At 49.9% G+C, this 26,895-nt stretch overlaps 1 protein-coding gene and 1 long non-coding RNA gene across 2 annotated transcripts; one reads left to right on the forward strand and one right to left on the reverse strand.

Moving 5' to 3' along the window:
- Window positions 1-369: 369 nt before the first annotated feature.
- Window positions 370-9,289, reverse strand: LOC120885208 (uncharacterized). Its single transcript, XR_013424508.1, has 2 exons — window positions 9,154-9,289; window positions 370-6,758 (listed from the first exon to the last, which is right to left on the reverse strand). It is a non-coding gene; the product is annotated as an uncharacterized LOC120885208 (long non-coding RNA).
- Window positions 8,948-26,895, forward strand: Cfap90 (cilia and flagella associated protein 90). Its single transcript, XM_078018470.1, has 3 exons — window positions 8,948-9,328; window positions 24,633-24,749; window positions 26,447-26,895. The coding sequence occupies exons 1-3, from the start codon at window positions 9,173-9,175 to the stop codon at window positions 26,624-26,626; spliced, it is 453 nt and encodes a 150-aa protein (XP_077874596.1). The 5' UTR covers window positions 8,948-9,172; the 3' UTR covers window positions 26,627-26,895.

Consider the following 26,895-nt stretch of genomic DNA (forward strand, 5'->3'; position numbering starts at 1 on the left):
TTTCTAACAAATGTAAAGAAGGAATTATATCTCCCACTTTTATGTTTTTGTCAGTGAATTGATACATGATAAGGAGAAGGGAAAATGGGAAATGGACAAAGCCAGAAAGGGTGCTCCCCAGGAAGGCCTTCCTCTTCCCCGTGGGCCCTCTGGGGAACACCCTTTCTGGCTTCCTCTGGCTTCTGGTGGCTCGAGGTGTGCCCTGGTTGATGGCAGCAGAGCTGACCTGCTCTGTCTTCACATGGCTGTCTTCCATTGTGTCTGTGTGTTACGATGCTGCTCACACGTGGCCCTTGTCCACATGTCTGTTCACATCATTCCCCCTGTATGGCCACATGCATGTTTTCCTCTTAGAAGGATCCAGCCGTGTTGGATTAAGACACCCTAATGAGTTCATCTTGACTTTATTAAGTCTTTACAACCCAACGTCAAGTAAGGTCACATTCACACATACGAGGGGACACACCTGAACCAAGGATTAAACTAGTGAACACGTAAAGCGTGCTTACGAGATGCCTGCAGAGTGAGCCTGCACAGCGCTAGCCAGCAGTGTCTCAGTTTCCACCCTTCCCTCTGGGCCCTTCACTCCAGCTTGGGTTCTCTTTCTGCAGAATAGCAAATGGAGACCAGGTGAGCTCTCAGCTCCCTGGTACAAGTATGCCATGGTTGCAGAGAGGGGCCTCAGATTCTGAGGAGTTGTCTTTCCAGATGACCTTGACAGTCTCAGAGTCTGACAAGACCAGAGCAGTTAGCTGACTTGAACTTTTTCACAGCAGTTAGACTTCCTGAAACCAGTGTTCTTGACAGGGGGCCCAAGGTCTGCTCAGGATCGGATCAGATCTTGGAACCCCTTTCACAATTCCTTCCTGCTGATATCCAGACTGGTGCCAGTTTTGTCTCGTGAGTGCTCTGGTTCCCTACCAGCCAGCCAGGGTCACCCTGGTCAGCTCATCCCTGAACCGTAGTGGAGGTTAACAGCTCACAGTTGAAAGAGGGAAAGAGACTGACCCACAAACATGTAGTGCTAATCTGTTAGAAATACTGTGAAGAAAGAAAGCTGCCTGGAGCATTCGTACCTGCTGTCATCTCAGTCCTGATCCTTGGTGACCTCTTCTCCTGGTCGCCTTCATCTGAATCAGATGCTCTTCCCACTGCAGTTTTGTCACCACCTGATCTGGACTTTGTCTCCTGTGGTCTCCCCTGCCCACCCCATGTACTCATAACTCTGACACTAGACTTTGGAGCTCCAGGGCAGGAAGCAGCCCCTGCTACAGGGCTGGGGGTTGGGTGACGTAAACAGGTAGGGCAGGTGATGAGCGTGCCGAGCCCACCGGCACCCCAGGAGCTCGCATGAGACTGGGCTGGGAATGAGGCCACTTGGAGCTATTTGTAGCTGGATTTTAAAAGAAAGAAAGGAGGGTCCGTGGGCACAATGTCCACGTCTGTAATGATCCATACAAAGCCAAAGGGGACATCCCAAGAAAGGGGATAGGCCTAATTCTGGCTGTTCAAAAAGAAAACAAAAAACTTCCTGAAAATGTGCATGTGTTTATGGAAGTGATTTAGGCTGTAGACACAGGGTTGGTGGTGTCACAGGTAGCAGTGAACTTGGCAAGCTCTGTCAGAAAGCCAAATCCTTATAAATTGAATTTTCATGACTCTGAATTTTAATGTTTATCTGTGCAAGCAAAAGTGGAGTGAACATGCATACTCATACTGATAGCTTTCTGTACTGTGTATTTGACAGTTTTGAATAAGGCATGATCTTGCTCTGTTAGCTTCCAAAAGTAAAGCAAATAAAAATAGGTTAAAAAAAAAAAAAAACTTTTGCAAGCATAAACCCTTGAAGCAGCAAAGCAGTACTGATATCCCCTCCTCCTGACGCTAGGGGGCAGAAAAGTTTATAACATCAGTTGGGCTGCAGCATTTTAAATACTTATTCGTGGAGGAGAGAGTGGGTCCTGTGTGTGTGTGTGTGTGTGTGTGTGTAAGAGAGAAATTGGGTGTGTGGGGGGGTTGCATGGTGGCAGTTCTGCATGAACAAAACAGGCCATTTTCCTTACCTTCCTCTTGGCATGAACCAGGCCTAGACAGGAGAGCACAAACACTGCCCTGGTATGAAGAGATGCCTATCGTGGGGTCAGGGAGAACCTTGAAGACAAGTATCCTCCCAAATCTTGGATCATTTGAGGGCATGTGGATACTTGGTAAATATTTTTCAGATAGAAGAGAAACTACCAGGAAGCAGAATTCATTACATTTGAGTGAATTCCCTCTGAAAAAGCTACACGTGCTGGATGATGTGCAAATCCAGCTTGGCTTCTTGGCAGTGAACTAGGCAAATCAGCCTCTGAAGGTGCTATTCCCCAAACTGGAAATGCATCCAAATCTGTTAGGAGTCTGGATACCTCATGTAGGGGGATAGCTTGAGATACCTTGAAAGCTGTTTGGCCAAGTGCCTGGGCAGTGGCCAGTGCTCAGTAGATATTGGGTGCTATTGATGAATGGGTTCTCAGTTACACAGCCGGGGGACAGGCATGCACGTCAGAACTGGGCTGCAGGCAGGAACAGGACTTGCTGCTCAGTACATCCAGGGGTTCCCCTGCAGCCTGTAACAAGTTTTTGTGGTTAGCAAAACCTGTGCTGTTTGAAATCAGATCAACAAAATGTGGGGTCCTGCTACTGTCTGCAGGATCTGAGCCACCTGGGACATTTTGACATACAGAAGTTTTCTCCATATCCGACCAGATTGCTGATTTAGAAATTTAGGACAGAACGTTTCTCTTTGTAGCTTTGAGGATCCTGAATCTGATGTTCTGGCCAGGCTTGGTGTTAAAGGACATGCAAATCCCCTGTGCTTGAATCTCTCCAGTCCAGCTTCACTGCATGGTACCCTTCCCCTGATCCTATAAGAAACCTCTGTCCTTTTGTTTGGCTATAGGTGCCTCTTGGTTCCTCTGGTATGCAGCTTCCCATGCTGCTCCAGTGAGAAAACCTAACTTTATTTTGATGCTCTCTGGCTGTTGAGCTCCATCAAAAGACATTGTGCTTTTATGTACTTTTTATCCCATCTCAGAAAAAAAACATTTCTCTCCCGGATGACTCCCACGGTCTCTGGCATATAATTCACACTATTTGTGGGTTGAACTGATATTTTGGGATCTGATGTTTGCATGAAACAATATCTCCTAATAACCCTACTGTTTTTAACTTTTATTATGGAAAAATTTGATCACAGAAGAGTTGAAAGAATTGTATAATGGATCCACACGAGTCCTTCTATTTGGCATGAAAATTACCATAATTTTCCAGTCATGTTTCATCTGTTCTTTCCCTTTCTCTCCCCCCACCCCGTCTCCCCCCACTTTTTTTTTTTTACTGGAATGTGTCTAGAGAAATTCAAACTATCATATTTTATCTAAATACTTCAATATGCACTTAAAACCAATAAATGTTTTTCTTGTATTTCATACTTCCATTATTGCAACTGGTAAAATTAATAATTGCTCCCTGCCATTTAATATCTGGACTGTATTTTAGGCTTCCTACAGTGGCTTAATATATTACATCATGGTTACTTCCTACAGTGGCTCAAAAATAATTCATTTATTTGTCGAGTCAGAATCCAAAGAGTGCACGTTACCTTTGGCTATGGTCTGTCACACCACATAAGGCTCTGATATCGATAACTGCCCCACCCTAGCCTGGTCCTCATGTCATTAACTTGTGGGAAGAATTAGAGCTGCCTTGTAGGATGGCCCACATTGTTGTTTGACTGTTCCCTTCTTCCTCTACCTGCCTTGTTTCCTGTTGAGTTGAAAGCTATATCCAGAAGCTTGCTTGAATTCACTTTGAATTTCTTGAGCCACAAGGCATCACAGGCATGCTGTGAATTTACTCTGTGATGGAATCTGACATCTGGTTGTCCTCTCTTGGTGATACAGACTGATGAGCGAGTTCCTATATCATGGGCCTCATCTGACACCATGGGTTACACATCAATCTTTCCCCTAATGAGTTTGGCATCTGTGTGGCTGAATCCATCATTTCACTAGTTCTGATTCCTTCTACTTTTAACTATCTTGTGTTTATTTATAAAGAAGAAATAGCTCCCATCAAGCATTTGTGTACTCTGAATAAGGATTATAGACAAGAAACAAATGCTTTGATCCTGTATCAATTTTTAGAATAAATGGCTAGAAGTCTAGCTGTTTTTTATTTTAGGATGTTTTCATGAACTTCTACATGATTGATGTGCTTCAGGCCTTTGCACATCTCGTTTTGATGCTTAAATTATCCATTTGGACCAGTGGGGTACCCTTCTGGTTGGCCTTTGTCCTTTTGACCTTGTCATATTTTTTGTTATGGTTTTTGAAATTTTCTTTGTAAAACAGAATGTTCATGGATTTTCTTACCCTTTTCCTGTCTCAGGCCCAGGATTAAGCCTCTTCTCAGGGACCCTGTTCCCTGCAGGGTGGAGGGTGGTTCGCTCATTGCTACAGTCATCAATGTTTTTATTTTCATTTTAGGTGTCACAAAAAAAAAATCACATTTTTATTTAAAAAGTAACAAGGTAATCAAACCAAAATTAAGTTTTCATTAAAAGTCTCAGTTCATAAGTTTAATGCTTAAAATTGCTGTGGGCACACCCTCCTTCAGTTGAGTGGTCAGCCTACTGGAAACAGAGAAGCATGTTCTGCAAATCTACTCACAGTGTTTATGTTTCTTTATCAGGGAAGAGACATCAAGGGAGGCAAAGGTCTGCTCAGCCCCACCACTGACCACTGCCCATGTCCGTGATCCAGTTATGGTTTTGAAAGATCGACAGTGGCTTTCTGTCATGTTGCTGTCCTCATTGTTCCACAGCACTGGTGGATTTCAAACTAGTACCAGCAAGTTACCCTCAACTTCATAACACCCTTTCAATTTCCTGGGATGAATGACTAAGCCGTCTTCCTCCTAGCTACTCCAGAGATGAGTGTTTCAAGGTCCATCTAACTTACTCAGAATCATGGTAAAAGATACCAAGTGCAGAGAAGTACTCCTTCAATTCATTTTAAGAAATGTCAGAGTCTGTGAATTGAAGTTCAGTTATGCTGGGCCACTTAAACAAGTTTACAGTGCAATCCTAAAACAATAATCAAAGATGCTTTAAATTTAAAATGTAGACATTAAGCTTGTTTAAAAACCTCTGCATGTCCAACAGAAGATGTTTGGAAGAGAAGAGTTTTTATACTACAGTTGTAGGCTGCTTTCCCTCTCCTCCTCAGTCAACTGGTTTTCAAGGTAGAATGAGGAGGCTGCTCTGCCTGACAGCTGTGAATCAGGGTCTAGAGCATCATGCCATTAAGGCCATGGCCTGCCTCAGAGTGGCCTGAGAGCCCTAAAGAGAAAGCGTCTTTCCCTGGCCAGCCTCTCGCTCTACATGTACTTTGTATTTCTTTCAGAGAAGCAGCCCCTGGCCAAGTGGCCTGAGTCCAGTCACTTAGTCTCCCCCACATCTCAGTCTTCTCAATGGCATAATGAACTTGATGGGTCTTATCAGCTTCAAAAGTCAGAGTTTATGAAGACTCAGGATGAATAGCAATATGTGCCATGCAAGATGTACCTAGATCACACCTAAAATGTCATGTCAGCTACCACCTTTGGTTTCTCTTCCTCTGCCTCAGATTAACAGAAAAGGTGCATCTAACCAAGTGTCCTAAAAGCTTCCATTTTGCTCAAATGTCCAAAGAAAGTGCACAGGCATTCAGCTGCAGTATGGACTCCCACCTTCTGAATTCCTGCAAACTGCCCATCTCCCTAAGCTCATGATGCACCTGCAAAGTACTGGCTCACACCTCCCATAGGGAGAGAGATGCAAGCAGCAGCAGTGCTGGTAGATCAGTATCACAGTGCTGCATTAGTGAGCACTTGGTCCACCTAGGGCAGAGCAGTGAGAAAGAAGACAGAAGGTCAGCCCTGAGCAAGCTGAGTAAGGGAAATCAGGCCTAGCTCTCTGAGTGCAAAGTCCACGGGATTGGCATGACATCTAGATGCTGCACATCTCATAGTGCTGTGGTGGGCATCTGAAACACTCAGGCTCATCTGATCTCTGCAAGCTCCCTCATACCCACTTTGTCCTTATCCTGTTGATTTGCCTCCTTTCAAAGGAGGATTTGCATGTTTCTTCTGTCCTTCCTTTTCCTGGCATATAATTTTGAAAGTAAGTTACAGACATGAGAGACTTAAACTCATTTTTTTAACTTTTTACTCCACTAATGTACCTGAAATACATATGATAACGTGGGGAAAGATATTTGTAAAAGAATTAAAATATTTTAATACTCAAAACTACCAAAATTTGTTTCACCTATTGTTTGATGCAAGTCTGGTACCCTGCCCTTCATCCTCTCAGTGCTGCTGGACCACTCCATGGTGCGGTGACACACCCTGCAGCATCTCACCTCAACTAGATGCCCTGTGCCTTTCTCTGTCAGCCCCAGAGCTTCTCTGACACCAAGGAGATGGAAGCACAGGGCAGAGGTCAAGTTTGGGAGTAAACAAGAGATAAGCCTCACCCAAGGAGAATGAGCAAGAGATAAAACACACATCCACGTTGATGCAGAAAATACCCTGGTGTTTTCTAGGCTCCTCAGAAAGGTCTGGACCGAGTTGAGCACCACTTTCCCTCAATAGTGATCTGGTTGAGGCATCTGGACATGAATTCTCCTGCTTCTCATTCCTCTTGGTTCCTCACTCTTGCTCCCTGGAGTCACCTGTCAAATAAACCCAGAGCATCCAAACCCTTGTTTAGTCTCATCTTTTAGAAGAAACTCAATCTATAGTAACTGTGCATATTTGTCCCCAAACACTTGCTGACTACCTACTGAATGCTGGAGTTGAGCCACCCAGGAAGAAAGGGCTCCCTGAGCTCTCAATCTAGGACACAATGACCGAGAGGCTTGGTGTGGCCAAACATTAGTCAAGACTTCTGAACCTTCTCCTTTGCCCATCTGTGCACTTCCTTGTGAAATTAAGTTTCAGCAAAAGAACCCTGCTAAGTCAGCTTAGCCAGAATCCTCTTCCTTTATATCTGATCAGATTCCTCATCCTTCAGAGGAGGCCTGATCTCCCTGGCCCATCTGTAGCAAGAATCCTGTTAGTTCTGTCCTGTCAGAATCCACCTGCCCCTAATGTTTGCTCTTAGTTACTTCTCACCCTCGGATCCCAACCCTGCTCATTGGCTATAAACTCCCACTTGCCTGAACTGTATTGGGAGTTGTCTGGATGTCTCTCCTCCACTCAAATCCCTACTGGGGTCCCTATATATAAGTGATGGTGCTGAGTAAATCATTCCTGACTATGCTTTAGCAAGTATCATTGAGTAATTTTTCCTTTCATAATAACAAAATGACACCTGCTTAAATTGAAGCTAACAGATGCACATCTATATGGCGGTGTAAAAGGACTTTGCAATTAAATGATTTCAGTCTCAATTTTGGCTGAGTTCCCAAGGTAATTGGTGTCAACTACTTGCACTTTACAAAGATTGACACCAGATCATCTATGCAAAGCTTGCAAAGTCTATGACCCTCAGTAGACCTCTCATGTCCCATCTTTGGAAAGGTTGAAAGAGGTCAGAGACATCAAAAGGGGCAGACTAGAAGTTTTTTTCTTTCTTTCTGATTTTCATGAGGCTAGAAAATCATGAGTCATGCTCCCATGACTTCTGCCATGGGAGAAAGATGACAGCCCCCATCTCCTTCACTTCACAATAAAGAGAAGTGATCTATCTCTGAACACCAGGGAGATGTCCACCTCTCCTGGGGTCCCAATGAGGCTGATATGTCTCCCTGGGGCTTGGGAACACTGTGAGAGAGTGTCTGATCTTTGACTAGTGTGTTCTGCCAGTGGAGCAAACAGACGTGTTATGAGGACAAAGAAAGCAATGTGACCCCATGGACATGAGAGTAATATCCTACCCAGGTGTATTCTACAGAGAAGTACCACAAAGTGCCTGGGCAAAGGGGCATCTTAAGCCACCAGCCTGCATTAAGAATTGCAAACTAGATTCCTGCCAGTGGAAGAGAAGACAGGACACTGCTCCTTCCTCTGTCCCACAGACCTCTCAATCGGACTCCTGCCCCTCTGTTCATCGGCCAGTCTCCTACTCCTGCAGGAAGCACCACCACCCTCAATGCATCCTTCACCACATCACCAAGGGCTCAGCCACAGGTGCCACACTGCCCTTCCATCTCCTTGAAAGCACTTTCCAGACTCTCCTAGGCTTGCTCCTCAGGCAGCATCCCTAAGCCAGCCTTTGTGGCTCTGGTTAGAGTGTGCCTCTCAATTACCGGTCAGCATGTTACCTTTTTTTTTATAACCTATCACCACGTCCAGCCCCGTGATCCCCCCGACCCCCATTACACACACAAATCATAAGTTCACAGCTCAGTACATTTCAAGCCAATATAATCAGGTTGGCAGAATCTCTAGAACGCGCCCACAGAGCAGCTGAGTTTGCCTGATTCTGAATTACACTGATTTAATTCACGGGTAGTTTACACCACCACTGACCAATGCTGTAACTACTAGACACGTGTTGCTATTTAGCACTTGAAACGTGGCTAGTGCCACCAGCTGAAACAATGTTTGGACAAACTGAGTTAAATAGGGCAGTTAATATTACTGGTGTCTTGACACCCTTTTCAATGTGGTTATTTAGCAAATGTGGAATTACACTCGTGGCTCTGTTTCTGCTGGACCCTGGCGCCCTAGACCCTCTGCTAGCCGTCTTCACCTTTCTTCTCTGTCTGCACCACTGGAGCTTAGATCCCCAGGAGCAGGGGCTGCTTGTTTCCAGGCCTACCTCCAGCTCTGGGGGCACTGTGGTGCTGGGTTATTAACTGCCACAGGAGTGACCTGAGAGTAAAGCAACCAATAGCGCGCGAGGAAGGATAGGGTGGGCGTGGGCAGCCCCGGCAGCGACCCTTGGCCCCGCAGCTGGACCCCTTCCCTGGTGTGGCCAGCGCACGAGGCGCCCCGCCCCCACCTGCTCGCGGTCCCTAGGGCCTGGTTGCCAAGATCGGGTTTCCAGGCAACGGACTAACGCGGGCGCTGGGCAACCTGGCCCCAGGACTTGGACTGTGCCCCTGGGCGGGCGGGACGCACCGAGGCTGCGAAGGGAACGATGGATGGGAGCGACGAGGAGGACGAGGAGATCACCGCCGCCACGCTGCGGGGCGAGCCCCGGCCGCCGCCAATCTCCGCGCTGTCCTCCTTCAGCTACGTCCCGCCGAGGCGCCAGGACCCTAAGGAGTACAGCTACTACTCCCGCCCGAGCCAGGTGAGCGCTAGCGGCAGAGCAGGGCGGCGCCCGGCGCGCACAGTCCCCGCGAGGCCGGGGCGGAGCTTCACCGCTGGGCGGGGCCTGGGGCGGGGCTTCACCCCAGGGAGCGGGCCGGGGCGGGGACCCGGGGCGGGCTTCACTGCTAAGAAGAGCCCTGGGGTGGGGCTTCACGTCTGTGGAGCGGGCCTGGGGCGGGGCGTCACTGCTAAGGGCCCAGGGCGGGGCTTCACAGCTGGGCGGGGACCTGGGGCGGGGGCCTGAGGCGGGGTGTCTCTGCTGAGGAAAGGCCCAGGGCGGGGCTTCACAGCTAGGCGGGGGTCTGGGGCGGAGCGTCACTGCTGAGGAAAGGGCCCAGGGCAGGGCTTCACAGCTAGGCGGGGGTCTGGGGCGGGGCGTCACTGCTAAGAAAAGGCCCAGGGCGGGGCTTCACAGCTAGGCGGGGGTCTGGGGCGGGGCGTCACTGCTAAGGAAAGGCCCAGGGCGGGGCTTCACAGCTAGGCGGGGCTTCACAGCTAGGCGGGGGTCTGGGGCGGGGCGTCACTGCTGAGGATAGGCCCAGGGCGGGGCTTCACAGCTGGGCGGGGACCTGGGGCGGGGGCCTGAGGCGGGGTGTCACTGCTGAGGACTGGCCCAGGGCGGGGCTTCACAGCTAGGCGGGGGTCTGGGGCGGGGCGTCACTGCTGAGGATAGGCCCAGGGCGGGGCTTCACAGCTGGGCGGGGACCTGGGGCGGGGGCCTGAAGCGGGGTGTCACTGCTGAGGACAGGCCCAGGGCGGGGACCTGGGGCGGGGGCCTGAGGTGGAGTGTCACTGCTGAGGAAAGGCCCAGGGCGGGGCTTCACAGCTAGGCGGGGGCCTGGGGCGGGGCGTCACTGCTGAGGATAGGCCCAGGGTGGGGCGTCACTGCTGAGGAAAGGGCCTAGGGCGGTGCTTCACAGCTGGGCGGGGACCTGGGGCGGGGTCCTGAAGCGGGGTGTCACTGCTGAGGAAAGGGCCTTGGGCAGGGTGGGGCTTCACAGCTGGGCGGGGACCTGGGGCGGGGCGTCACTGCTGAGGAAAGGGACCAGGGCAGGCTTCACAGCTGAGTGGGGGTGCCTGGGGCGGGGCGTCCCTGCTGCGGAGCGCGCCTGGGGCGGGGCGTTACAGCTTGGTCGGGGGCCTGAGGTGGGGCTTCACAGTTGGGCGGGGCTTCACAGCTGGGCGCGGTCCGGGGGCGGGGCGTCACAGCTGGGCGCGGTCCGGGGGCGGGGCGTCACAGCTGGGGCGGGTGCCTGGGGCGTGGTTTCGCAGCTGGGCAGGGATCTGGAGCGGGGCGTCACCGCTGAGGAGCGAGGGGCGGGGCTTCACAGCTGGGCAGGTCCCGGTGCGGGATGTCACTGCTGAGGAGGTGACCCAGGTGGGCTTTACTGCCGGGGAGGGGTTTGGGGTAGGTCTTCAGGATCAGAGAGCGGGAACTCTAGGTCTGGAAGGGACTCTCAGGAGGGGCTTCGCTGCTGAGGAAGTGGTGAGGGGGACCTGGCTTCACTACAGAGGAGGGCCCTGGAGTGGCGCTTCACTGCCGGGATCTGGGCGGGGGCTTCAAGGCCTCGACCTGGGGCGGGGCTTCACAGTGTCCTTGGAGCCTTGGGAGCGAGATCACAGCCAAGGAGATACCGTTGAGGCACAGTCGCCCTGTGGGCAGCGTTGGGGCTGCGCTCTCCCCTGGTCCCCTGGTGGTGCAGAGGGCAAGCTGCATTGCACTGGGGATCAGGGCCCAGGAGGAGCGGGGCTTGGTGGTCAGGGTCAGTGGGTGGGGCGCCGGGGGCGGGGCTTCACCGAAGGGCGGTGCCTTGCAGGGCTTGCTAAGACCCTGTGTGTTAATGGGCAGGAGAGGGAGGTTGTTCCTCCTCCAGGCAGGTGAACCCCAAAGAGTGTGGCTACAGGACCATCAGTGTAAGATGAAGTCCCTTGGGGAGGAAGTTGGACAGAGACAGAACCTGGTGTGTGAGGGGATGTTCCCAGCCAGGACTAGGAGTCGGGTGGAGGGGCGTGGAGGGATGTGAATGAAGGATCCTCACTGAGTTAGCCAAGGGTGAGTTAGCCAAGGGTGCTTTTCCAGGAAGGGAGAAAGCTGCTAGGCGTCTGGACCCCTAAAATCTGTGAGTAGGGTCTGTTTGTGGCAGGTGGGTCCAGAATAGAGTGGAAACAAGTCCTTGACCCAGGGACAATGCCTACAGGGTCCAGAGCATGGGAACCTCCTGCCACCTACATGTCCGGCCCTCCAAAACAAGTGGGCGATCTAGCCAACAGCCTGCTGAGAGCTGGACTGGCATCATGTTCTGGCCTGGCCCCAAACTCCACATGCCTAGTGAAAGGCTCCGCAGGTCTAAGGCCACACAGCAACAGCAGCAAATTCAGACCTTGTCAGGGGCCATCTATTCCTTTCTTCTCGTGGTTGCTAAATGTCTCCAGGGTTTTATTACTTAGGATACAGGATGCAGGGTGTCATTATTGAAAAGGGACATTGGTTGGGACCTCAGCCTGCAGAGATAGCTCAGCACCTGGCATTCCTTATCTTTGCTATCCTGGTTGCACGAGTGGCCCTAAAGAGGGGTGTCATTAACCAAGTGTGCCGTAAGGAAGGTCATTTACTCTTTCAGTTTTAGGTATTCCCTCAAAACACATTATTCCTTTCCTCCATCCCACACACAGTCCCAGAGCCCAAATAAATTTCATCCAAATTAGGTCTGTGCACACTGGCATATTTTCACACACATAAAGTGTCAGGGTCCACCATGGAACTTAGCCTTCCAGACAGAAACAGCTGTTCCTGGTTTTAGGGGTTGAAGGATGTCGCCTACAATCTCCGTGGAGTCCTAATCCCTGGTACTTGATTTGGAGATGGGATTCTACAGAGGTAATCAAATTTAAGTGACATCATTGAGGTAGACCCTACTGCCCTATGACTTGCATCATTATGAAAACGGGAAATTGGGACTGAGACCAAACATGCACAGAGGGAGATAAGGTGAAGGGAAATGGGCAGAAGCCATGTGCAGGCCACAGAAGGAGGGTTCAACAGGGCTTCCCACACAGCCTCTGCCAACCCTGCCAACACCTCCTTCCCACACCTTGGGTTGCCTGAACTGTGAGGCAATACGCTTCTGTTGTTGAAGCTTCCAGTGTACAGTGCTTCCTGCAGCCATAGCTTACCAGGACAGCAACCATAGGCCCAGCCTGCACCTGAGAGCATCTCTTGTAATGGCAGCTCCTCTGCTTGCCTTTGAGCCATGTGGAAGCCATGTGGAAGGACAGACAGGTAGAACATAGTAGGTATTTGCCATGAAATCTGTCCTTACAGTCCTGTTGCTGACTCTTCTAGGGTTTAGAGCTGTGATTCCCAGCCTCAAGGCCACCATGGATCTCAGTTTCACTCCCCAAAATAGTGGCTTTTTTAGAATATATTTTAGTTGTAGATGGACACAATACCTTTATTTATTTTTATATGGTGCCTCACCTGTGCTAGATAAGCACTCTACCCCTGAGCCACAGCCCCAGCTCCCCCAGAATAATGTTTAAAAAGAACTGTTATATGTAAATAATTTCACTTGTTAAATATATTTTGCCTTTTAAGAATGCAATGACTGTATGATAGCCAATTAATTTATGATTAATGAATAACATTAATACACAATATGAGGTAAATAGCCAAGAAGGTGAAGAGTCTTGATGTCTCAAGATCTATGCTGTTTTTCAAGAGAATAAAAAATTGGTCTGGCTTTTGGATATAAAGTAAAAATTCAGAACATGCTAAGAGCCATAGACAAGTAAAAATGATGCATGGTATTTTTGGTTGAAAGGTGACGCCAGCAAGTCATTGAGATGATATGATTATGTTAAGATCTGCATTCAAATGGATATTAGACCCCTGCTGTCCACCTCGGCCTGCTATGGGACTCCTGGAGAGTTCCCATTGGTTGGGGAAGTGTGGGAGGAGGGAATTCCAGAGGAGGGATTTCCTGTTGGTGTGTGTCCAGGAGAATGCCACGTGTGTAGGTCGGCATATTTCCTGGGAGCATACAGGGCATTGGCGGGAGTTTCAAAAATAAAGTTTGTTCCTGCTTGAGTGACTCATGAGTTTGTGCCCAGCCAGACTGCGGCAAGAACACACTATTCTGAGGGGTTCTGTCAAATGCCACTTCGATGCTGTGAAGAACTATGAAAAAAGACCAAACACATGAGGGACGAGATGTATGTTTGTCAGAGATGAGAGCCAGGTTGTAGGACTCTGGGCACATGGATGTGAAGACACTGCAGCTCAGAACTGGCTAGAGTTGGGCTGATTTATCCACTCAGCCACAGCAGCTAGGGACCCCAGAGCAGGACACCAGTTCCTATGGACCAGATGTGGCCAAGGGAAAAGGCAAAGTTGAGGAGGGAGGCCCAGCACATTCTTCTTAAATTTAACAGTCTAATAAGTGGCTTCACCTTCCTGAGTTCAAAGTAAGGGGCAGAAATACATGGGAGGGGTGAAGTGACTGGGGCCTTGTCACTTGGAAAATCAGAAGTAAACCAGGAAGTGTGTGCCTTTAATGCGGGGGTTGGCACACTAAGGCTCAAAGGTTGGAATCTGCTCTACTTCCTGTTTCAAATAAAGCTTTATCAGAACACAGCCTCATGCTTATTTGACTATCGCACCAAGTTGAATAATTTTGGACAGAAACTATGTGACCTGCAAAGCCTGAAACAATTAGTAACTGTTCCTTTACAGAAAAAGTTCCCCACCGTCTGCTCTGTTGTATTACTGCATTCGGGGAGCTAGGGATGGCATGAAGAACAAATCAATACCAAGTGAATCTTGGGGGAATTTTCTTAGCACAGTTTTGCTAGATGGAGTCACAGAAAACAACAACAACAAAAAATTCAAGTCCTGAATTCTTTAATATCACATGAAAGAAAGTTATGCAGCAGAATATTAACACCTAAATAAAGGGTTATAAAAGCACAAGAACAACAAAAGACATGTTCCAGCCCTTTGACAAGCTGGCTACCACTCCTCAAGATTATATGAACTGGTATTTAGTTAGCTGCAGGATTCTGATTATCAGAACATTTAGAGTAAAGAAAGTGAATTCTGTGCCGCAGGCTTCCTGAGAAAGCAACCGCACCTAAAACCATCTCAGGCTCTACTCAAGCTGAGCGGGAACATTGCAGAATCAGGACTCAAGTCCATCCTAAGGTGTGAAGCGGTGTTCCCTACATGCAAATCCATATGTAGAAATCCTAACCCTCAAAGTGACAGCATTAGGAGGCAGGGCCTTTGGTAGACACTCAGATCAGGAAGATTGAACCCTCATGCTTGGGATAGTCCTGAAGATCCCTTGCCCCTTCTGCCATGTAAGGACACAGCAAGAAAGCACCATTGTGAACCAGGAAGCAGCCCCTCACCAGACACTGAATCTGCCAACACCTTGGTCTTACACTTCCCAAACTCCAGAACTGTGGGAAATAAATTTCTCTTGTGTGTAGCCACCCACTCTATGATATTTTGTTATAGCAACTGGAATGGACTGAGACAGTTAATGACTATGTAAACGGATGGGGGTCATGTAGTGGTCAGTAATACAGTCTGTGGAGTCCTGCAAATATCGTGGCTCCACGTTTACTAGCTATGTGGACTAACCAACTTCCCAAACACTCTCACTTTATCCATCTGTTATGGCCTGTTGTCCCCTGGAAAGCTCATGTGTTAGGTAGTGCAGGAATGTTCACATTATTTGGGGGCTCATGATTTCAGAGGTTCAATGATTAGATTATGAAAGTGGTAACCTCATCAATGGGTTAATCCATTGGTGGATTAATAATCAGAAAGGACTACTGGGTGATAACATAGGCAGGTGGGCATGGCTGGAGGAAGTAGGTCACTGGAGGCATGACCTTGGGGATTATATATTTTGTCCCAGGCTCCTTGCTTTCCCTCTCTCTCGGTTTCTGACACAATGGCAGCTTCCCTCTGCCACGCCCTTCCACCATGATGTTCTGTCTTACTCCGGCCCAGAGCAATGGAATCAGCTAACTGTGGACTGAACCTCCGAAATCATGAGCCCACAATAATCTTTTCCTCCTCTAAGTTGTTACCGTTAGGTGTTTTGGTCACAGCAATGAAAAGCTGACTAACAAATCATCCACAAAACAGACGGTGCCAACCTCATAGAGCTTTTCAAGAATCACTTAGTAGGTGCAAAATGTCACAGAGTAAGCTTGTCATATTTTAGCTGCTGTGACCTTGCTTTGTTTGTGACTGTTCCCTTCCACTAAGTGCTGGGCCCAGGGGCCAACCTCTTATTTCACTGACCTCCCCTCACTGTCCGAGACTAACACGGTGGGGTGAGGGCAGAATCCGAGAGCCTCCATCTGATGGTTCCTAATCCTCCAACGCGGCCGCCCCAGGGAGCCCTCACAGTTCACCCCTGAAAGCTGCACACGTATTTAAAGCCCTGGTAATGCCCCTGAATTGGAAGACAAATCTGCCCTCTCAGCTGCCAGCTGAAACGTGGTGGACTCCGGTGCTGCTCCCTGGGGAGCGTTAGCAGCAGGCGTCTTCCTGTGAAATATGGTTCCAGTGGCAGCAAAGCAGATCAGTTCAATGGCGTTTTTAAATTACTTTTTTCTTTCTCTGCCTTGTGCAGCATTTTTGCTACTGAAATGGAAGAGGCGAGTCAAAGGAGAATGCCCTTCTGTGAAGGTTTTGATTAAATTCCTTAAAGTCTGGGAATTACATTTAAAAAAAAAAAAGGCTAAGCAGTTTCAGAATATGCTGTCCTGTGCCGGGGTGGACTGTGGGAGGCTCTGTGTTGAGGGAGGTTTACTGTACGGCCCTGGAGCTTTGGTGGGATTAGCTGGGGGGATTCTGCACTGTGGGAAAGGCGTGGAAGCCAGGGCGGACCCAGCCTTCTGTGAAGAACTCCGTCTTCTGGTGACTGCAGTTCCCTTGCCCAGGGCAGCCAGCACGCACTTGATGAATAGACGGGTGGAGGCCTACTGTCCAGGGCAGTAGGTGTATACAGCAGGTGCTCAGTATGAGTTCCCCTTGCAATGGAGCCTTCAGAGACCCTGAGGCAGCATGAAGACCCACCCGTTCAAACCCTGATTCTTGGCAATGGATTCAGAAGGAAGTCAGCTCAGAGCAACAGGTATATGAGTTACTGAAGGGATAGAAAAAGGGAAAGGGACACTCTCAAGGGAGACAGTGGGTCCCTTCAGAAAGGAGAGGGACAAAATGCCTCTCCTGCACTCCAGTTTCATTGGGGATCCCAGGGAAATTCCCAGAGAGTCCTGCCCAGGTCCACCTCTTGACTTGGCTGAGAGCAGGATGATGTCAGATTTTTAAGTCCCTGCCATGACAAGTCTAGGACACCTTGGCCCAAGCTGACCAGTTCTTACTGGATTCTTAACCCATAAATTCTTATGGATTTTATGGTTAGGTGGAATCATCCTCATCTTCCAGAATTTCAGGAGGTGGACTGTGAAAAGGGTCACAAAGTCTCTTCCTTCTGGGTAACTTGGGTTTTTCTTATAGACACTATTCCCGGCAGGAAGTATGCTGAGGAATGGGACTTAGCCTGTTCATGAGGCCAGGCAGGGCCGGTAAATTGCTTCTTGGGAAAGAAAGGACGTGGGGGTCAGCATGGTGGGCCATTTTACAGAATCATTCCCTTCACCTCATGTCCCCACTATTCACATCTGTCTGTTCCCTGACACCTGGGCCCCTGTGGCTCCTCTTCACTTTGGTCAGCACATTTGCCACAAGCATTCGGCCATTCCTAAGGGGCTGTGAAGGGGGGAACTCAGTGCTGTCACTGGTCACCTGTTAAAGTCCAGTGGAGCCCTCACGAGCAGCAGGAAGCCGACTCCTCCCCACGCAGCTCCTGCCCCTCTCCAAGCCAGTTTTTCTCCTTGGCACCTACTGGTGTCCGACCTACTAAGCATTTCACTTAGCTATCTTGCTGCTGTTGTTTTTCTCCCACTTTAGATGGGCTGCACCAGGGCGGGGGTCCTTTCTATCACTGCGTCTCCTCAGCAATCTGTGCCCCCCCTCCCGCCCCTCCCCTCATGCGCTGGGAGTACCTGCTGCAAGAATGAATGAGGAGTGAGTACAGGGAGAGCAGAGTCTTCAGACACAGGCACAAGCCACCTGCTGTCTGGAAGATGGGCTTCCTGGACTCAGCAGGGGCCTCTGTGTGGGTTTTCTGCCGTTTTTGGTTGCCCTGGGCTTCGCTCTCCCCCTGGGGGAAGGTAACTGGGTAAGTGCTTCTCTCATTCTATGCTAGTTGCATTTTTATTGCCCAGGTCCTGCCCCTGGGAAACCCAAGGCAGCAGAGTGCATGAATGTCTTCCTCCTGGGGGGGGCAGATCCTCAGGAAGGGCAGCTGGGCCTGAGTTCAGGGTTCAGTTTCCCTTGCAAACCCAGCAATGAGGGAAGAATGAGTGAGCAGGAGGCAGGCATGTGCTTCCCCGGGGAGATGAAGTGTTCCTACCCATCGTAGCACCTGTGTGAGCAGGTACACTGTGTCGTGCCATTGTGTACATGTGTGCACTGATGTGGCTGACATTTTTTACAAGAACACATTCACATGCAGATCACATAAATAAGTACATATATATTTGCAGCTTGTTCTTTTCATTGAACAGAATATGTTAGTCGTGTTTAAATTCACCCTCCTTTAAGGGATTGCATTAGGCAGCTTTTCATTACTATAACAAAACAGCTGACACAGAGGTTTATTTAGCTCACAAGTTTGAAAGCTGAAAGTCAAAACAGCAGAACAGGGCTGTAGTAAGGATCCCTCTTGCTGTATTTCCTCATGGATTGGGTAGAAATGGGGAGAACACAAGTCAGAGCAAATGGTCACATCTCAAGCCAGGAAGCAGAGAGAAAGACTGGGGTCCTACAGTCCCCTCTGAAAGCCTGCCCTGGTGACTCAGAACCTTCCTCCAGGCCCCCCTCTTAAAGATGTCATTCTATCTTCCATTACTGCCATCCTGGGGAACATGTTCCCTACCCATGACTATTTGTTATGGTTTGGATATAGAAAGACCCCAAAGGTTCCTGTGTTGAAGGCTTGGTCCCTAGTGCAGCAATGTTCACAGGTAGGGTTTTTAGGTAGTCGTTGGGCCATAAGGGCTGTGATGTCGTCAGTGGATTAATCCATTGATGGATTCTTAATGTGATGGCGTCATTGGAAGATATGGAAAGAGGTGGGATCCAGTGGAAGAGGTGGGCCACTGGGTCATTCCCTGTAAGGGTGACTCTGTTCCTGGCTACTCCCCAGCCCCTTCCCTTTCTGCTTTCTGGCTGCCCTGACCTGAGCAGCTGTCCTCTGCCCTGCCCTTCCACCAAGATACTCTGCCTTACTTCATGCCCAAATCAAGGGACCCCTCTGACTGTAGTGAAACCTCTGAACCAGTGAGTTGAAGTGATCCCTCCCTCCTTTACCTCGTTTTCTCGGGACTTTCGTCACGTGATGAAAACCTGACTAACCCGTGAGGCACATCCAACCGCTGCAGGTGTTGGAATAACCAGCAAACGACAGGAGAAAAGAAAGAGCATTTCCCCCAGTAGGTCTGACCCAGAGAAGACGGGGTGAGAGTTTCACACGCGGGGTGTGATGGGAAATGCTGGGGAGAGGGCTGGTGGGCACTGGAGTCCGTGGAAGAGCAAATGGGAGCTCCACAATTCCCATGTCTCCGTCCCCAATGCTGAGGCAAGCCTTGGAGCACACCACAGTGGGAAACACACACACGTCAGGGAGTTCTGCAGACTTCAAGGGTAAAACATTCAGATTATCAGAAAATCTATAAAATTTCCCAAAGGACAATACTCAGGAACTGGAAGAAGAAACAGAATCTTTGCCACAGACAGATTACAGAGAACAGGGGAGCATTGCCCCCTGGAGGATGGTCACGTTCTGTCCTCGACGCGCTGCAGCCCAGGAGATGGAAGTTCAAATGTTGCTAAACTTGATGAAAACAACCTCACTGAGCCTCACATTCCCGCACCCCCAGGCAGTGTTCTGGATTCAAAAGGAAGACGAGGCTCTTATGAATCAAACAAAACTGCGTTGGATTCCCTTGGGAATTGTCAGTTTTAAAAGTGGTTCCTACAACCCCGGACAGTTTGACTGGACTGAAGTTCTCAAGATGAGGCGGTCACGGTGCTGTGGATAGTGAAAGGAGGAGATGGGCATTGACAAGGGCCAGCAGCCCGCAGACCCTGAGCCCTCAGAGGCTGACCCAGCGGAGGAGTGCCCGAGCCGTGTTTCCCGATTCACAAGAGCCCATCTTCAGCATGGCTTCTGACCTCTGCTTAATTGCCAGCCTGCAACTGGTCATGGGGAGTAGTTCCACCACAGTGTCAGCACCCACTGTGGACTGGGCTTTTTCTCCAGCAGTGGGTGATTAAGCACAGTTGCACCACTGGACTCAACGTGATAAAGGTGCTGGATGCAGGAGTACACATCTGTCGCCGGAGCAACACAGGAGGCTGAGGCAGGAGGATGGCAAGTTCAAGGTCAGCCTTCACAACTTAGCCAGATCTTTCCTCAAAATAAAGAGTAAAAAGGGCTGGGGATTAGGTCGTAGTAAAGCACCCTGCGTTCAAGTCCTAGTACTACTATTGCTAATACTAATGGACGCAAATGAGAAGCCTATTTCTTTCTCACCTACAGTTTATCACGTGTGTTTCCCCAGGTGGCAATGACATGGGAACCAGTCTCCCTCCTTCTATTGCCAGGGCCTGGGACTCTGGAACACTGTGTTTCGTGCTCTGAATTCTCCAGACAGTGAGGGAAGAAAGAGAGCCTGCAGGAGTTCAGCGGTTGCGTGAACCGGTCTAGCCGCATCTGCACACATGCTCCCAGAGCAGCATGACTATAGGGAAACCGGGAATTGCCTCTCAGGTTGTTCTAGAAGAGGAAGTGTTGGCTGAGCACGTGGCATTGCTCCCGTCACAGTCCTATTACGAAGGGGCTCATTTCTGTTGTCTTCCTTGATTCTTCTTCATAGAACTGACATCATTTAAACTGACGATGGAAGGTGCATTGATATTTACCATGGTCTGAAAGGGAGGAGGGTAAGAAGGGCTCCGGTACCAGTTTTCCTGCGGTTCATGCAAGAGTGTGTGACATCTGAGACAGCCTCCAAGGCTGGTAGGAGGCCGTGGGCACTTGTACAGGCCAAAGCTCCAGGGCAGGTCCTGAGGGCCACAGGGGGAAGCTGGCACCTTTTCTCCACTCACCCCCCTGCACTGGCCAAGCAGCCCCTGCCCTCAGGGGCTGTTACAGTTTGGATGAGAGGTGTCCCCCAAAAGCTCACCTGTGAGTCACTGCAAAAAGGTTTGGAGGAGAAATGTTTGGGTCATGCCTTAACCTAATCAGTGCACTAATCCCTGATGGGATTAACCGAGGGGTGACTGGAGGCAGGTGGTGTGGCTGGAGGAAGTGGTTCCTTGGGGACATGCCTATGGGGTATATATTTTGTATCTGGTGAGTGGAGCCTCTCTCTGATTCCTGATCACCATGTGAGCTACTTCCCTCTGCCACACTGTTCTGCCGTGATGTCCTACCTCACCTCGAAACCTGAGGAATGGACCTGGCCTTCTATGAACTAAGACCTTTGAAACTGTGAGCCCCTAAATAAACACGTCCTCCTCTACGGTTGTGCTGATTAGATCATTTAGTCACAGCAGAAAAGGCCACTAAAACAGCAGCTTAAAGCAAGGCTAATCCATAAACTTAATGTCCAGCAGGGGTCAGCTGGATCTGATCAGGGTCCACTCAGTGCCCACTGCACAGGATACTGTCACCTCCATAGGAAGATGCACAGAGTCCCTGGACACTGGCTCTTAAGTGCTTCTGACTGAAGAGTCCATGTCACTTTGGCCTGCGGCAGTGACCTTGATATTTATCCCACCTGACTTCTGAGCTGCTCAAAGGATGGCTTCTCCTTACCAAGCCTGTGTGCAGGAGCTGCCGAGTGCCACAGACCTGGTGGCGTGGAGCAACAGGAGCCCATCCTCACCACTCTGGAGCTCACCGTCTGAAGTAGCCGTGTGGGCAGGGGCTTCCCTGGGAGGGCTCCTGGGGGGAGTGGACCCTGCCTGGTGCCTGGGCTTGTTGAGGGGCACCTTCTCTCTGGTCTCTTCACCCTTTTTCCCTCTATGCACATCTCGTGTCCAAATTTCCCCTTTCCAGAAAAACACCAGTCCTAACGGATGAGGCTGCAGTGTGACCTCGTCTTCCATGACCCTGTTTCCAGATATGTCCCTTCTTGAATTCCTGAAGGATTAAGACTACCTCCCAGTAGTGCCACTCTGGGGACCCAGCCTGTAACATAAGGCCTTTGGGGGACATTTGTGATCCAAACCATTACAGAAGCCAACCCGCAGTCCCCAGAGAGGCTGTTCCCAGAGTTGTAGCTACAGCAGCGTGGTGTGTCCCTGTCCTGCAGACAGTCACACCCACTGCCCACCCCAACTCAAACAAGGCCTTGCTTGTCCTGTACTTGTACATACCTCTCTCAGACCATTTCTAGTAGTTTTTGCTTCCTGGGCTTTTTTTCATTCTTGAACTGTAGCCTTCTTTAGGGTTGGGATTCCCCATTTCTATCCTGAAGGCTAAGGGTAGACCTTGCACAGTAGTTGCATTAGTCCATTTTTCATTACTGTGATGACACACCTAAGGCTGCGTAACTCTCTAAAGCAAAGAAATTTATTTAGCTTATAGTTCTGAGGTCCCAGGGTCCACACCTGGTGATGACCTTCTTGCTGGCAAAGTCCCAAGGCAGTGTAGGGCATCCCAGGTGACAGGGAGTGGGCAGTGGTCTCCTCTGGTCTCTCTCTCTCTTATAAAGCCACTTCCTGTCCCACGTGCTCTGTCAGGAGACAGCACCACGGGGGTGGGGGCAGCACTAGCAGCTGGGGAAGCAGATACCCCCTCCCTGCCCCCACCCTGGGAACCTCTGGCTGCACTTTCTTCCCCCTGGGGAGCTTCAAGCAGCTCAGGACCCCTGGAGTCCTGGCCTTTTCCTGGGAAGAAGTCCCTGAAGATGGAAGGATGGACTCAAGAAGAGAGTCTCAGTGCAATCACTGTTATCCAAACGAGAAAGAAAATACTAGGTCATTTTTTCCTCTACACCAAAGAAACCTCATATAGTGTGTAGCTTTACAGAAAAAAAAAAAAAAAGGCCAATTCTTTTCTTTCTAGACAGTTCTCCTAAAACACTATGAAGTAATCACTATCACTGCCTCCCGTCCCAGAATTAGTTATCAAGAGCAAACCTTGGTCATCTCAGTCTTTATTAGGAACCTCACTGCTGCTGGGCACAGAGTGAGTAGAACCCCAGATTGCTTTTCTTTGGGTGAATTTTGCATATTCAGAATATTCCATAGTAAAAATGAATTTTTTCTATCCTTGAAAAATCAGGATGAAAAGAAAAAATATATTATTAGCAGCAGGCAGCCACAATGAGCTCTGTGACTATCCTTTTCCAATACCTAATCAAAGCCACAGTGTGCCTGTCTTTCCTGGGTTTTAACTACTGATCTTTTTTTTTTTTTTCTTACATTCCTTTATAGCCTCAAGTAAAAGTCAATTGGAGTTTAGATGCTATTACAGAGCAGAGCATCTGTGTTTCCTGGTATTTTGCAATTAAAATCTCTCAAGGAATTACTCGTGTTTTACATGATATGGATTTATAAAAAACAGCAAAACAGAAAATACTTATTTTTCTCTTGCAATGGCTGCTGCCTTTGTCTCTTTGTGTTTTGAGCATTGTTAGAAGTGTAGTATGGCCTCCTAGTAGTTGGTGCTTGTGACCTGGCATTGATCTCTCTCAGGTGGCCCCCAGACCGACACTAAGAAGTCTCCCCCATCCGGAGGCCTGTGTAGACGCTGTAGGTGGAGAGGAGCCTCCGTGTTCACCTCCACGGCACAGTGGTCCACTGTCGCAGTGTCCCTCGAAGGTCCCTGTATTGACATTTAACCCCCATCATAAAAGGTACCCCCAATTTCACTGGGTGTTCAGAAGTGGGCCTTTGGGAGTGAAGGGATCAGAGAAGGCCGTCAGACTGGAGGCCCAGGATTGACCTGTTTCCAGGTAAGTCACTTCCTGAATTCCTGAAGGATTAAGACTGCCTGGTTGGGATCAAGACCTGGAGATATTACAGATTCAGTGGGGTCATTTTCTCACCCATCAGATTGTGTGTGAGTACATAGTACATTTTCAACATGTGATATGTATGTTTATGTTATGCCTGTCTGTATACATATAGTATACATAGAATAGATTCGAATTGCAAAGTACTATAGCTACCACATGACTAAAGAAAATATTTTTGTCTTTCATGAGAGGGGTTTGCACGTAGAACGATTCAATTATCTGGTAACTTAAAGGATAAGTCCTGTTTGATCTTATTGTTTTAGCAGTCAGGTGGTGTTAGTGTTTTCGAGCATTATAAGCTTACCATAGATTATTTGGGAAATAACAACAAAAAAATGTAGAAATGAAGAACACACACACACACACACACACACACACACACACACACATACACACCCTTAGACACACATCTGTAGAAATAGTCTTGTTATAGTGTGTTTGTGTCCCCTACATATATATATGTGAAAATATGACCTAGAGTTCTGGTATGAGGACTGGGGCCTTTGGGAAGTGATCAGGTTGCGAGGATGGAGCCCTCATGCACGGGTTTGTGCCCTTATGACAGAGGCCCAAGGGCACTTGTGTGCCCCTTCTACCATGGGAGGACACAGTAAGAAGGTGCCATCTAAGAAGCAGAAGCAGACCCCACCAGACACTGGTCGGCAGCACCCAGACACTGGACTTCCAGCCTCTGGAACTGAGAAGTGAATTTCTGTGGTCCCTAAAGCACCCAGTCCATGGTGTTTTGTTATAGCAGCCTGAGTAGACTGAGACAGGTTTGAGCCCTGGAAATGGAGTCAGATGGGAAGGGAACTTGGGGAGCCTCGTCCGGCAGGGAGGGAGCACAGGAGAACAGAGAAGGGCATGGAGAAGCCTGGCTCCGTCCTGGGTGCTCAGCGTCCCACTCTTGCAGCTGGGGCCTGGGATTCCACCTGCACCTGGGCACACTGGGCTGTGCTTGGAGCACTGACTTTCCCACCACGTGTCCCACGTTGGGACCTCCAGCACTCCTCCAGGCTTCATCAGAGAGCACTGCGTCTGTGCCCCATCAGGCACCAGCACCCAGCCTTCCAATAACCCGTGGCTTTCTCTCTTTTCATTCCCAGACAGGGATTGTTTCCCTCTATGATTGTGTTTTTAAGAGGCGCTTAGATTATAATCAGAAATTGCACCGGGATGACAGAGAACATGCCAAAGGTCTGGGTCTCCATATCAATGAGGAGGTAAGATCAAGACAGGACACAAACAAATTAACAGATCAACAAAAATATGTGCATGGGTGTACATGTGTGTACATGTGGGCTCACACATGAGCATGCGTGCCCCTGCATGTGTGCATGTGCTACATGCACGTTCACATGTGTTTATACACACAGATGCATGTCCATGTGTGACCTGCATACACGTGTGTGCCTGTGTGTATCCACATCTATTTAATATTGTGTTCACTTGCTTTATGTTCCCTTCTGAGCCTCTCCTATCTTACTGGGCTAAGCAGCTGAGACTAAGCTAATTTTCCAGTCCTTCTGTTCTGACATGGTTTGTGCACTCATTTTCCTGATTCTGTTGTGTGGTTGTATGAAATTTAACAATTTAAGGAGAGCAAACCCAGGGAATTCTTTCCAACAGCCGGAGCAGTTCTGCTCAGCCTCTGGCCTGGCTGCCGTACTCTTCCCGAGGTGAAGTCAGGCCCTCCAGACTATTCTCCCAGGTTCCCTTACCACACTACCGTGCCCACACACCCTGGGCAGTGCCCTTCTGTGGTCCCATCTTTGTTTCTGAGAGGGAGGAGCTACCTTGCAGTGGGTTGCACAGGCAGTGACCAGCAGAGCTGGTGAGTCTTGCAGGGTAAGGGGGTGGGGATCCTGGCAGGAGGGATGCCAGGGGCTATGCCTCCTCAGCCTGGTCAGGCCTGTCTGCCTCCAGGTGGACCCTGCCACAGCCTTTCCGTGCTCTGCCATTGTCTTTCAAAGTCTGATCTGCGCACAGTGGGTTTACACAAGAAGGTGCTGAGGAAGTGTGGTCTTCCCTTGATACCTTGCACAGAAACTGCAGTGGAAACACCGCGGGGGGCCTCCACGTGGGTCACAGATTTTGCCTGTGTGCTTTCTTTATACTCCCCTCAGCACGTGTTCCAGTTGTTTTGTCTTGACATGAAGTAAGGTGGTGCAGGTACCACGTCAGGGACACTGCTGCTGCTTCCCTCCACCCTGATGCTCTGAGTTGGCAATGAAGATAGTGCCTTTCTCATGAGGAGAGCGGGGCTCGGCTCCTTACCCGGGGCTGTCTCCCGTGTGTCCCTGAACAGGACACAAGCTCTGGCCTCTAGAGCTGACACTCCTCCAAGAGAGAAAATCAGAAAGCAGAGAAATAGTGAGCAGAAGTGTAGGAGGTGATAGTGCATGCAGGAAAGAAAGCCATCTAGGGGTCGGGGAGGACAGCAGCATCTGAGACCCGGTGGAGTGAAGGCCCTGCAGAAGCAGGGTAGAGATGTGGCCAGGAAGAAGAGCTGTGTACCAGCAAGGGCCCAGAGGCGGGAGAGCGCTGCTGTGGTGCTGGGGAAGGAGAGGAGGGGAGGGAGAAAGGCTGGCCGCAGGAGGGCCAGGGTGACAGGCAGGGAGGGAGGGGACGGAGGAGCAGCAGGACGCTGAGGTCAGGGTACCTGCCCCAGGGGCAGGATCTTGCCTTTTCTTCTGAATGACTTGAGGACCTTGGAGGGTTCTGAGAGAAGGGGACAGGGTGTGACATGGCTGAGAGGACCCTCTGCTTCAGTGTGGAGGAGGCTGTAGGAAGCTGGGGAGGCCCTGGGTGGGGGCAGGCACCTGCTTGACCCCTCTGGGTGGGACCTGGGAGGCTGATGGGTGGGCCGGCTGTGCTGATGAGCACTGGGAAAGCTGAACAGAGGTCTGTCCACATCCAGGAGCAGGAGAGGCCCGTGGGAGTGCTGATGTCCTCTGTCTACGGGAAGCGCATCCACCAGCCGGTGGAGCCCCTGAACCGGGACCACAACCGAGTGAACCACGTGGAGGCCGACTTCTACAGGAAGAACGACATCCCCAGCCTCAAGGAGCCCGGCTTCGGGCACATCAATCCAGCCTGAAGCCGTCCTGGTCTCCTGTACAGCTCACCAGGGTGCCCCCAGGCTGTGCAGGGGCTGGGGAGGGGGCGGCACCTGGAGCTTCATTTCCTGCTCAGGACCTCTAGGCACTCTGGTGCTGCCCCTGGACAGTGGGAAGGACCTGGTGGGCACCTGCAGCATGTCCTGAGCATATCTAGCATGGGGATTTCCCCCTGCAGTTATCCTGTAGTAAATGTCTCTGGAGCCTGTGACATTGTGAGCATGTGAATAAAAGGAGCACGTGGTCCCTG

This window comes from Ictidomys tridecemlineatus, chromosome 1 (genome assembly GCF_052094955.1).
Source record: "Ictidomys tridecemlineatus isolate mIctTri1 chromosome 1, mIctTri1.hap1, whole genome shotgun sequence".
NCBI lineage: Eukaryota > Metazoa > Chordata > Mammalia > Rodentia > Sciuridae > Ictidomys > Ictidomys tridecemlineatus.

Bases quoted from the DNA above. Each gene is read 5' to 3' on its own strand.
- Cfap90 (XM_078018470.1), top strand. From the start codon at position 9,173: ATGGATGGGAGCGACGAGGAGGACGAGGAGATCACCGCCGCCACGCTG. The intron at 9,329-24,632 runs GTGAGCGCTAGC...TTTCATTCCCAG, and splicing joins ACTACTCCCGCCCGAGCCAG to ACAGGGATTGTTTCCCTCTA. The intron at 24,750-26,446 runs GTAAGATCAAGA...GTCCACATCCAG, and splicing joins GTCTCCATATCAATGAGGAG to GAGCAGGAGAGGCCCGTGGG.